This window comes from Monopterus albus, unplaced genomic scaffold (assembly GCF_001952655.1).
Source record: "Monopterus albus unplaced genomic scaffold, M_albus_1.0 scaffold175.1, whole genome shotgun sequence".
NCBI classification, from domain to species: domain Eukaryota; kingdom Metazoa; phylum Chordata; class Actinopteri; order Synbranchiformes; family Synbranchidae; genus Monopterus; species Monopterus albus.
The window spans coordinates 45114-58745 of NW_018128055.1; the positions used below are offsets into that span (position 1 = coordinate 45114).

Sequence of the window (13632 nt, forward strand, 5' to 3'; positions counted from 1 at the left end):
TATATATATATATATTAATTACATCATTGTGTAGATGTAGTATTTTTGCTGCTGTCGGTGACACAGAGACCTGTGTGTTACACATGCAGCTCATGACACAGAAACACTGTATCACACCTCACCTGCACATGACAGATGCAGCACAGCTAACAGTAAAGTTAGGGTGTGTGTGTGCACCTTGTTGCTTACCTCTCAGGTCCTGCCCAGAGCGACCCGGCCCGCAGGTGGTGCTCTGTCTGGGCATGCGCAGTGAGGTGCGTAATGGAGTGTGTCTTTGCTCATCCAGGTATGCCAAGTCCTCCAGGTGGGCTGAACTGGTAGCTGTAGTTTTGTGTTTGTATGAAGGAGAGGGTAGAAGGGGAAAAGATAGTATTGTCACCATGTATCTGTACACAGAGAGACATACAGTAAACAAGCCCATTGTACACATACACAGAAGAGGGTAGCAGGGTCCTGAGTTCTCAGGCTGACATAAGAGCACACCAGCCCTACATAGTTCTATCCTACAACTCCCTCCTCTCAGTGTCTGTCACGCGGCACGGAGGCAGATGCCATTCAGCCCCTCTTAGGATTAATTAGCTCAGCAGACAAATGTCTTATTCATGGAGAGAGCGCGGTCTGACGCTGGATGCTGATTGTTCACAACATGTTGTGTGCTCAGGGGCAACGCTGCCAGTGAGAGTAAGCAACAGACTCGATTCTCTGTCACACCTGAACCCCACAGTTAGAGGTGTAGAAAGTAATAGACAAGAAACTATCTAGAAAGGATTAAGGGTCTTAACCATCCTGAAGGGACTTGACCATTCTACCCTTCACTGACAGCCGATGGGTAACCAAGTCGCCACAGTAGAACAGTCACGGACAGAGGCAGTTATCTCCGACAAGCACATTGAAGGTAAATCAGAATATTAAAAGACACCAAATGAAGCACAACATCAGTTATAACAATACTTTACGTTTCTTAGCTCGAAGAACACAGCGACATTGTTGGAACAAGAAACTATTTGGCCAACCTGAGCGTTTTTTAAAACCAGTCTAATCATCTGACTACTTGTTTTTCTGGACTGATTTCTGGCAATATTGCATTTCCATGGTCAAAACAAAAGAACTTAATCAATAATTAATTTTTAAGTAAAGTATTTATTTCTGAGTGAGTAGTATCAGAGTCTGAAAAACATCTCTATCACTACACCTGAAATACTCTGAAATCAAACTCAAGGAGGTGGGAAAGGCAAGACTGGCAATGCATGATTTGTATTACTGATATCCTCTGTCTCTCTCTGCATTTTATCCAAAAACCCAAGGCACAGTACTCCTTCCCAGGTGACGGACCTCTGAGCCCACCACCTCTCACCAGTGTAAAACTCACCAGCATTTCAACACCAATCCTGTGCTGTCCTTGGAGAATAGGCAAGAGTGGTATCTGTGTCGCTGGAGTTAAGCTCAGTGAAGTGTATGTGTGCTGCTGACTGCCTGAGTCACACCAGCCATAGACCCAAAAATGAGCCACATGGGTCTCCCAGAATGGAGGGAAAATGGCAGCTGAGAATGTGGAGGTTTGGCCCTGATGGCAACAGGGGTGCACTGGTCATCCAACTGGGCTCCAAGCAGAGACAGTGGATGCATTAATCTGCTGCTAAACTAGCAAATAATGACTCAGAGCTACTGGGCTGAAAAGGCTTTTTCTCCATCTTTCAACTGTGTTTGAATGTGAGGACTCAAATCTGTGTGCTCATCATCTCTATCTGCAATGCAGCAGGGTGCCAGGGATCACATTGACAGATTCTGTGCCAATGCACTAAGACTGCACACATAGTCAAAAGGAGTAAAGAGGAAAGAGAAACAGTGTGGACGAGAGAGCGTGTATGGACAAAGTAAAAAAAAGAAAGGGAGTAAAACTCTCGCTGTGCAGCTGAGGGCTCAGCTGCCTTTGGGCAATGACAGCCACTTCAGACACTTCCTGTTTTAAAGGGTGACTGGTAGCATAAACGCATGCGTGGACACACACACACACACTCAAAGACCAGCTGGGCTGCCGTCCAGAGCCAGTCACAGTATCAGCCGGGGAGCTGACTAGTCATCTCAGATAGGAGGTGGCAGCTGGGGTTCTAAACGCCTCACTATTCTCCTCTCATCTCCACACGAGATAAATTGAGATGATAAATATTGGACATCCTGGTATTTATTAAACAATATTATTTCAGTGTATTACAGTGAGTATATAAGCAGGGGTGGGACCTGGAAATTAAAGGAAATCAGGGAGAGATGGTGGAAAAGGAAATCAATGACACTTACCCACCCCCAAATTGAAAAATGTCATCTCGGGTGAGCTGTTAATTTAGTAAATTTAGAGAATATAGAGTGAGTTTGCTGGATCTCAAAGTGTCTCTTAGCCCTGTAGTCTTTGTCTGAGTGGGGATTTCACAATCCCAGCCTGTTACATAAGCTACACAGATACAGGATGTGGATGCTCCAGCATTTTCTCACTTTCCTCGTGAGGTATCTAGCCACAACAATTTCAGCTTTCAGCTTTTGGTTTTATCTGTCGAGGTTCTCAGATATCAGTGTGTCAGGTATCAGTGCCTCTGCAGGTGAACTGGCACTAGTTTTAACCTCTGTTTGGGCTTAACAGGGAAGTCCACTGATTTTAGTAGTCTGACAAAATAAATACAGTGATGTAAACAGGCTTATCTCAGCTCAGGTTTCAATACTACCGTTTTTTAGCAAAAAGCTTGTGGCCTTTGAATGACATGGAAGGAGAGTACAACAAAGGAGACACACGGAGCTGACGCTGTCTGGCTTGTATTGCGCTCTGATCTCAGCCATGCAAATCTCTATAGTGGGAACACTTGGTGAGGTTGGAAACTTCCTGTTAGATTAAGCAAATCTGGCAAACACTACTAGTTTAAAAAGAAATCACGCTTGGCACTGTTTAAATGCAAAGTCCTGTAGGTTGAATGCTATTTTTTCACTTCAACTCAATTTTATTAGTATAGCACCAAATCACAGCAAAAACATCTCAGGTCTACACCTTGTTGTCATCACTGCTCATTTTATATCCAGACACAAACTGAGATAAATAAACATGTAAATATCAGGTATAAATGGGATTTCAAAATCTGAATATCTTCTCAATATCATATTTAAACATTTGTTATACAATATTCTTCCACAATTTGCTGAGCTTTAGCACTAAATCAAAGAAGCACCCCTTTCCATTTTCCGTTTTTTAAGGGATATTAGCACTATACTGTAAAAGCCTTTCACACCAAAAAATGTTGGGAAGCTGTGTAAATTGTACAGTAAGTAAAAGCTGTTATGATGTTTTGAAATGTTTGGGATGCTGTCTTTGTACCCACTCACGATACTGACTCGTTGCCAATTAACCTAGGTAGTTGTGAGGTGTTCCACCAGGTGTTTTGCTTTCAGCATTACACAACGTTTTGGTCTTTTGTTCCAAACTCTTCTTGAAATGCGTTGCTAGCATCAAATTAAAACATTTTCAAATACAGATAACATTTCTCAGTCTCAACATTCGGTGCGTTGTCTATATACTACTTTTAATTAAACAGGTTTTGAATGATTTGCAAATCATTGAATTGTTTTTATTTAGTGACCCAACTCTTGTAGAAATGGGTTTGCATAAGTAAGGTAACTCTTTTCTTCTTTTATTTTTCTCACTAAACAAAAGCTTAATTCCCGGCGAGCGCTCATTTTGAACCTCTACTCCTCTCTAGTGAGCAGTATTAGCATAATAAGGGATCAAGAAAAGAACTACTGAGTCTTGGTTACTCCTTCCTCCATATCCATCTTCAGCTCTACCAACGCACTGTCTCCTTTAGGTAACAGAGTAGCCCCCTCCCTCCTTGTTTTCCTCCCCAGCCGCCTTCTGCTCTCGCTCCATCTCTCTTCCCCTCTCTCTCCTCACATCAAAGTGAGTCTCTATATCACTCTGGGGGATAGAAACGGTTAATGCCTGGGGCTTTGATGTTCCACTGCTGTGTGAGCCCAGCCAATCCTCAGCCTGTGCTTGCCTCCCATCCGTACATCATCTAATAAATCTTTGTGGAGGACAGAAACAGGGAGAGAGAGGGATTATGAAACTCTCTTTCACTCCTGAGCCACTTGTATCCATCCACCTTTCCTCAACATGGAATTCCTGTTCCTGACGAGTACAAATGCCGTCAGAAAATTCATCGTCTTTTTTTAATCTTTCTCTCGCTGCCTCCCACTCACTCCCTCTTTATTTTATTTTCTGCATTAAATGCAGCATGTAGTATGTCTTTGAAGATGTCTCCAGCTCTCTCCGTCTTTGTGAAGGTCTTGGCATTGCTGGGCAGAGATGAGACTGAGAGTGAATCTCTGAACCTGGCAGAGCTGCTCAGTGCCAGACAGCAGCACAGAGAGAGGGCCGTGGCTGCAGCGATTGGCCCCATCAGGCATGTTATAGTGTTTAGTGGAATATATATGTGTGCCCACAGTACATGCACACACAGTTTTTCTAGTGGGAGAAATATATAATAGAGCTCCTCATCTGTAACAGCCTCTCTGATGATGAGAACGATAATGCAATCATTAGGACTGCTTCGCTGTTATGAAACTGACATTTTTCCTGAGATATCCACTGGTACTTTCAGGAGCCTTTTTGAGGTAGCTGTGGCTACAATAAGAAACAAACTAGTGAAACAAATGGCAGTTTTCCTATGTGATATTCTTCTAAAAAAAAAGTGCAGTAAAAATGTCGGGCAAATTAAATCACTGGCACTTTGGGATCGGTTCAAATTTTTGTTCACAAAATATCCAGTAATATGAGAAGTTTACATGTTAAATTTTTACCTCCTGAACTGCTAGTAGACACCCCAAAATGTTCATAAATATATGATATTTGTGAGTAAATGTAGATGTTACAACACAGCTATAAGCCAAGGAACGGCTGCAAAATAAGAGGGATTTTTAAAATAGTGACTGTTAACAAAGCTAGATGGTGCTGGAATTTGATGAGAAAAACCAAAGTCTAAAGATCAGACTTTCTGGGCACAGGCCAACATAATTACAAATTTAACACAACAGAATACACTGCAAATTTCTTTCAATAGTGTTTGTTTGTTGCATTTGTGATTACAGGACTCACCGAAATGAACATCAAAACACTCAAAGGGAAGGAGAGCTTGCGGTTCAGTCCAATTTTGATAGAACAAGCACTCTACCTTGGCACCTTTACTGGACACTGCATGCACTTGTAAATAATCTTATTTTCTGCATTAACAGGAGAGAAAGAGAGAAAGGGAGAAAGGAAGGGACTCACCAGCCACAGAGTTGGGGCGGGGCATGAGGTACAGAGGGATGGAGTGGGCAGAATGGGAGGACATGCTCTCCAGGTTGCGCTCAGGGATTTTGTTGAGGCTGTAGGTGGAGGCGGTCATGTTTTCGTCAACCCTGTACAGGAATGAGTCCATGCCTGATTTTTGGGACTGCCACAGTTTCAGGTTTCCCCGGGAGCCCTCGCCGCCATATTTACCACCTCGCTCCATGTTCTCGGAATAGCTGGTCAGAGTGGCTGCAACAAAAAGATCACAGTAGTGTTAAGCTGATTATACAACTAATATACAACTATAACTGGTTCACTGGAGGAAATGCCAGTGTGCCATACTTTTAAGCCAAGAGTTTGTTTGAGTCCGGCTGTTCTTCCCTCACCTTAAACAAGCTGTCTGCTTTCACACTTAATCATTGAACCAATCTTTGGTGTATTGATACTGTATAACACTTTCCTCATTAAACTGCAGGCATTCACGAAGAACCACACAATTGATGTCAACATCTGAATTGCTTTGCGCTGGGAGCACAAATTGATTCTGACTGTGCAGTTACCACAGTTTAATTTACAACTGATTGCAGACCAGGTGAAGTGGAGTCAGGTACGGCTTTTGTTCCAAAGTCTGATTACCAACCAAACCAGAATACCAATATTCAAGATGACTGACACCCAAATTTGGACTAAAGTACCAGTTGAGATGCTGGGAGAGACACTAGAGGTGCACCTTATCGTCAGCAAAGACCAAAACCACCACTGAACAGATCTTACTAACCACTGCTGCCTGTGTAATCAAAGCATGATATGTCATTTATCTGTGCAATTGCTGGAGCTATTAAAAACACATCATCTTGCTGTAAATATTAACTACAGCTGCAAATGTGTATTAATCATCACCTGAAAATACTCCCCAATGGAAAAAGAACCAAAAAATTAGAGTGACCAGCTGTTTAAAGAAATTACTGGGCCTTTTTGCCAAGAAGAAAGTGTTTTTACAGACTTACAGCCTCTACAGCACTGCAGGTGCCACAGAGTAGGCAAGTCAGAAATACAACAATGAGATGAAAAGATTCTAGTGTTTTTATCTTTTTAAAAGATGTATAGACAAAAAAAACATAGGGAAACATCAGTCTTATCCTTTAAGGTTTGTATTTTACACGCATACGCCTTTGTTTAGACTTTTCTTTGTGCAGATCTCACCGATAATCCCGCTGTCCCTGCTCTCCAGGGTTGAGGTGGGACTGGTAACAGAACCATAGGCGCAGTCCTTGTTGCCAGCCTGTCCGGGCATGGCAGTGGGGAGGGTGGAGCAGGGGCTGCCTGCAGGGGGGGAGGCAGTGCTGCTGGTCAGGGTGGAGCACGGGCTGATCCTCTGGTTCTGGCCCTGAGACAGACAGACACAGACACGTTTTTAAAAGCTTTGTTTGGTTCTAACAGGTCTATTAGTATGCATAGGTAGAAATGGCAAAGTACAATGTTTGAACTTTGAGTATCTGAGTCATATACAAAGGAAAATGTCACTTCAATACTGCAGTTTTCAAAAGTTGAGCCCTCCTGCTGGTTTCACCACATGCAGCCAGTCCTTCCTGAGTCTATCTCTCACCACATACAAATATCATAATAACTCATATCATTTGTAGCAATTTTCTAAAATATAGGTTTAAAAGAGCGCCACAATTAAGACCGTTACACATCTGAAGAGAAACACAAGAGTGCAAAATATTAACACACTCACCAACTAGTATTCTTTCAAACAACATGAGTAAAACTGACTGTAACACCTACAAGCGCTTTACAAACATAACTCGCACAATTCACTGCACCTGAGGAATTTGATGTTGAAGAGCTAATGTAGAGTGGTTTCAGAAAGTACACAGACCCAGTCAGTTTCTGTACACGTTTTGTTGTGCAGATGTAATTTTCAGGAGTCTACACTCAATGACCCATAATGACAAAGTGGAAACATGTTTTCAGCAGTGATCAGAGGTTTCAGCTTTTGATTTTTAATATGTTTAATAAAAATGTTGTCACTTTACAGTATATGGGCTACTGAGTGTGGATCATTTCTGAATCCACTGTACATATCAGGGATGTAATCTGGAACATCAGAAAGCAGAAAAATAGTAATTTCCTTTTTAGAAACAAAAGGGAGTGGCATTTCCAAAATCAGATTCTCTACAGTGTCGTGGCACATCTGTGGCTGTAGAAATCCGCCAAGACATGTCAGAGGGTTGTGGAACCACTTCCTCACCAAATGAACATAATACCATACTATCTTACCCTCACTGACAGGCCTATTTTCATGCATATTTTCCTCTTGATTGCCATGACTATAATTAAGTTAAACATTGAAACTGAATTCCCATACACACACTGAATACATATTCTTTCCATCCCTAGCTTTGTTTTGGCACCCTGCAATGGCCATCTCCTGTGTCAACTCAGGTGAGAAGACAAGAGACCACAGGGGACAGAACAGAAACACTGCTGCGTCTAATCTGCTGCTGAAAACACCCACAGATGCACTCTCACACAAACACACAGGCACTGAAAGATGCATACATTCAGCATCCACGGATATGCAGAGGCACAAGAAAGCAGGGATTAAGTACTGTATGTGTATCAGACACCCAGACATACCCAGCCACATGCAGGTCTTATCCTTAATCGTGCTGCTGCTGAGCTCAAGTCAACAGTGGGGTGAGCACAGAGCAAAGGGGGTAAGGGTGAGGTGGTGCCCAAGGCAAAACCTAGTCTAGTTTAATCTGCAGGAGGACGACTGAAGAGCCGCACTACGCTTTAACACACACCCACACGCATTTACAGTCAGGACTAGGGCTGCAGCTAATGATTATTTTCGTTATTGATTGAGCTGTCAATTATCTTCTGGAGCGGCGGCGGCTCAGGAGACAGCACAGGTCGTCAGTTAAAAGTAGGGTTGTTGATTCTTTTCAGAAGCATTTTTGTTACATTTCTTGAAATTCTCATTTCATCCCTCATGTATGTCTGCTTGCCTGGCCTTGTGGCCGATTCTTGGCTCGTGCAAGGACAGGGCATGCACAAGTAGGATGTTCTATACACTTAGTCAGCTCTAAGTGTATAGATACGATTGTAATGCAATTAACTGGGCATCAAAGGCCACAAGCAGTGCTCATGCTATCAAGACAGAATAAAGCCTGGGTAACACTGGGGGAGGGGGTAACACTGGGAGAGGGGGTAACACCGTATTTGCGAAAGTTACGACTCAAAAGAAGTTGGATGCTGCAAGAATTAAAACCAGAATTAACATTGGTGTGGCTTTTGAATGACTCTGACAACTGAGAGACCAAAAGTCGCAGTGAGGCAGACATTGAAACAAATTCATGGTGGTGCTAGAAGAAGGTCAAGGAATAACTAAAGTCTTTAGGATTCATAATCAAAGAACCAGTGATATCTGCACCAAAAGATTACTAAACCCATCCAGTAGTTCCAGCCTAAGCCAAAGTGGTAGGCTGATCGATCATCATCCTTAAAACCACGCTGCTAGCAAAGCTGAAAATGATCAATATGAAGCAAAACTGCAAAACATTCAATGGCTAATTGGTGACTGAATTAATCAAACGGCTGCTGGTTTGCTCTCCCTTAGCCAACTAATCGATTGGCTGCTCAAGTGTCATGTTTACAGGGGCAAACAAACATACACATGGAGGGATCAACCTTCAAGCCTCTATGTGCCTACAGTTCCACAGCAACTCTGCTGGGCTAATGAACCGTGCGCCGTGCACGTCTGACCTTAAACGCAGCACGAGGGTTGGACTGAACACAAGAGTATGAAAGACAATTAACGTCACTCTCTTATGAGAAGAGGTTAAGGTCCCCTTGTTCCATCAGCTGGTGAGGTGTTGCATCAAAGACATCAGCTTCTGTAGGAATGTAACCGTGTGAAATGAAAGATGGTGGGTAGGTGTTTTATAGATATGAGAAAAGTCAATGATTCTTTTATTAGGCAAGTTGATATCTGCCTGACTTCACTGTTAATTAACTACAGTTTAAAAAAAGCTTACTAATTTGATTATGCGACAAACACTGAGAGACTTGAGCATCACTGGTGAGTTGGCAATATTAGCCGACGTGTCAATCTACTGTAGTACTCTGATAAATGCTGTCCACTGAGAGCTAGTAAATCCCAAGCAAATTAGAAAAACTACAACACAAGCCCACTCTTTTTATCTACTAATAGATGATGTCTTGAGGCAAAGCTTGTCATTTTTGGTGGTTAATGAATCAAACAAAATTGCATGGCAGAGAACAGCATTTGGGGCAGATATCTAAAATAATAAGTTGGTACTGTGTGCACGATGCAGCGGGGCACTAGTGTGAGTCACGTCTCTAAAAAGAGCCGCTTGAATAAACCTCTCTCAATTTATACACCCCCACTGCTACAGCAGTGCTCACATCAAGCACAGGCAGTCCATCAGTCTAATCGTTTATCCACACGCCTTTAGTGCAAACGCGTACCTAGGCCTGCCTGAGATGCTTCGGCAACAGGTGCTGCTCCCCCCACCCCATTTCTCCCTCTGCTCCAACTGTTTTTCTCCCTTGGTTTGGAAAATTCATACCTGTCAGATCAGGTTTAGAGAGAGAAACAGGGCATCTGCTGCAGAGCATGGCCCGTTGTGCCAAATATTGTCTGTTGCACAACTGCCAAAATTACAAATAGAAAGGTTACAGTGCAGAAGAGAAGCATTAAGCCTAACTTGCCTCATGGCGACTCAAGAAACGGGATTTCAGTAAGCAACGTTTAAAGTACACTGGGAAATAATTGTTAAATGAAAACCCAATTTGAGGTGTGAATGTACATAAAAGGCTTTTGCTCTGACCATCCTGACTTGTACAGAGCTGAGTGTCATGAGAATGAGCCGAGTCAAAACTGAGTGGAGACAAGGATATTATACAGATAAATGTCAAAACAGATCGAAGCAGATGATTGCATGTTTGTTCAAGTGCCCAAGCACAATCTCTCTCAAGAGGAATGTGTCAGTTCACATACACAATAAGACAATAAGGTTAGCATAAAGCATATCAATAGCATGAAGGGCAATAAAAAAACTAAACCAAAGCAATGTTTTTTGGCCATTACCTGTCTGGCCTCAGGTTCCTCCATGCTGTACTGGGTACCGGCTGGCCCCTCACTCACTTTGTCTCCCAGAAGGAAACCCAGGCGCGTCATCAATGTGTTGGCTGCCTCATCCACCGATGGAGGGGGGCCCAGCTCCTGGCTTGACTCCCCTGCAGAGGTAGAGAGACAGGAGAAGGAGGGGGTTGGGGGAGAGAGAGCAAGACACACAAGACAGAGGAAAGAAATAAAGAATGGGTGTCAATGCAGGGTAGAAACAGAACAGCAGCTTATTCTTTAAGAACTTCCCTTTAATGTCCTCTTCACCTGGACATACTAAACACCCAGTATATCTGCTACACTGGTCTTACATAAACCACAGCAGTGACAACATACCCGGACAGAGGATCCAACACTTGTACTCAGCACAACAAGACAAAACACCCTACCTGAGCTTCCCCGTAGCTCGGAGCTGTGCGTTACAGACACATTCCTCAGCAGCTGGACGTGTTGGCTGCTGTGTCTTCTCATATAAACTCCAAAATCCCTACAATTACATGAATCCTTTGAAACTATTTACAAAATCCCTTTCTACAATAACTAGCAAAAGCCCTACATGCTGACGACAGCTCCTTCCGCACCACTCATCACCACTGCAGCTTGTGTGACGTAATGAGATACGCCCTTTACCTGTGTGTGTTGGTGAGAGAGAGCAATGGTGTGTGACTTTCCAAGACAAAATGGGTGTGTATCTACCTCTGTATTCTGTTTACAGAGACTCCTAGCATGAAAGATCAGGTGATCAGAACCCACACTGACACAGGCTGAGGGATTTCAGTTGCCAGTTTTGCACCATGACCCAAAACAAAAATTGCTTAATGACCTCATCTTGTCACCGTTGCCTGGTTACTCTCAGTCCATAACAAACCCTCGACTGTGGTATCATGTTTTTCAATAACACCTGGCTATCATGCCCAAGAGGTCCCTGCTATATCAATTTCAATTTAATTTAACTTTATTCACTGGAGTGTCACTCTTGGAGCTGATGCTTTCACTAATTATTCACCCTACTGATAGTAAAAAGAGTGACTAGTGGCTAAATACAAACAGCTGTAATTAGATGTATAAGCCTGTGAATTGGCCCAGACATTAATGACATTGAAGCCAACAACACAAGATGGTTGGTGTTTAAATAAACAGCAACAGGACAGAGACAGCTAGTGGCAGGGCCAGTTTCCTCTCTGTTCCCCTCTCCTCTCCCACATTTTCCTGCAGGGCAGGTCTGACCAGACTGGCAGGTAGTTACATTAAGTCCGGACTGACGACCATTAAGCAGTCCCAGGCACCACAACACCTCTCTGAAGACAGCTTGTCTAAAGCCTGTAACCTCTCACTCGTCTGTTCCCAGATCTACGTACAGAGAGACAAGCAATCTAAAGCTCGGCTCCCGTCCCCGTTCGCCCTTGGACAGACCGGCAGGGCACTGTCAGGATCCTCATTAGATTGACTCCAAGTGTGTCAGATGGACACACGGCTTTGATGATGGGATGACATGTTGCTGTGTCTCAATAAAAACACACACAGCAGCAACCAGCAATGAGGTAACAGCACACATCAGGTCCAAAACTGCTAATTGCATATGAGCCTTGATGAGATGGATATGGCTACTCAGAAATGCAGCTGGATGCACTTTGTAAGGTGCAGGATACATTTACGAGGGCCTCCAAGGTCACAGAATCTCTGAGCATCCCTTGAGAAGATGTGGTTAAATAGATTGACTGTTCTATGGTGCACAGCCATCAATAGAAGAAAGCGGCACTGGCCACTGTGAGCCTTTTTATATGTATTCTGGACACATTAGCTGCAGTGTCTGTGTGCATGTGAGTCTGGGTGGAGGCAGTGAAAACTTCCCAGCTGACAAACTGGTAGTAGTAAGGTAGTAGTGAATACATTAACACTGATTAGTCAACTGCTCCTGGGGGCTTTGCAGCCGTGACCGTGATCAAACAGGGCTATGTCTGTATCTCTCTCGCTCCCTCTGTGAGACTGTTTGTCTGTGTCGTACTACCACCTCTCTGTTGCAGTGAGCTGTTGGACAACCTTGTGCAGGAGCAAGCAGTTTGTCTGTGTTTCTTTTAGAGCCCACAGTAACTCCCCTTGAACTAAACATAGGCAGTCCCTTTGTACATCCTTACACATACCAAAAAAAAAAAAAAAATCCATTGCCCAGTTTTATTGTAATCACACAATTATAAATAAATCTATATAAAGAGCTAAGAATAAAATGTAAATGTTTGATAGGTCAAAGACACAAACATGTGAATTCATAGCACTTGAATTTCATTGACAGTTTCCTCCATCTTTTTTAAACCCTCCTCTGATTGTAACCGTTGTATGTGTTGACTTCTTTGTTTATAGCTCTACTTTATTTTTTTAAATACAGACTATATGTGCTACCTCTTACTGAAGCCACCGAACACATACATCTCAACTGTTTCAAAGCTACATGAGAGCAATAAGAGATACTTCAGGTGTTTTTCATCACAGTGACACCAAGAGATCCTTCATATAATTTGAATATGGCAAAAAAAACAGGCATACAACAAATCTTATTTTCCTGAAGCAGCACCCCAATCACTCACACACACAAGTACACACTCTGCTCTCCATTGGATTCCTGAGCTGCGAAGGAGACAGATGGTTGCCATAGCAACTATCTTTGTGCCCAGCTAGGAATGTGTTTCGGCGCAAGCGCATCTGTTTCTTCCCGGCCGTCCACAGATCTGCCCTCACACACCGACAGAGGGGAAAGGGAAGCATGTGTGCTGCAAGCAGGGGACTGGACAGGGCAGGAGGTGGCATTAACAGGCCTGAGCTGCAGGTAAGATAATAAATACCACTTCACCTACAGTATACCTGGAAATTTTAACTTCCACATAGATGGCGAAGACTTATTTATAAACAATGACTAGCATCCAGAAAATACCCCCATATATTTTTAGCAAGATAGTAAAGCAAGGCTCAAAGTGAAGAATACCGTTAGGTGACCTACAGTACAAACTGGTTAAAAGGTGAAAATGAATGAGCAGAATAGGTAGTGACAACTAAAGGAAACAGAAACAAGGTAGATTCACAGCTACTGTCAGAGCTTCAGATCAAAGCAAGGCAAGAATAACAATGAACACGCAAGCACAGATGTGTATGCAGACAAAGACCTCGTCCAAAT

The 13632-nt window shown here is 43.1% G+C and overlaps 1 protein-coding gene across 1 annotated transcript in view; it reads right to left on the reverse strand.

Annotated features, from left to right (window-relative positions):
• tanc2b (tetratricopeptide repeat, ankyrin repeat and coiled-coil containing 2b) overlaps positions 1 to 13632 on the reverse strand; it is a 139302-nt gene that overhangs the window by 29017 nt on the left and 96653 nt on the right. Inside the window, 4 exon segments of the mRNA XM_020616554.1 lie at positions 190 to 321; positions 5306 to 5557; positions 6512 to 6695; positions 10431 to 10579. Of these exon segments, the coding sequence (XP_020472210.1) occupies positions 190 to 321; positions 5306 to 5557; positions 6512 to 6695; positions 10431 to 10579 (717 nt within the window).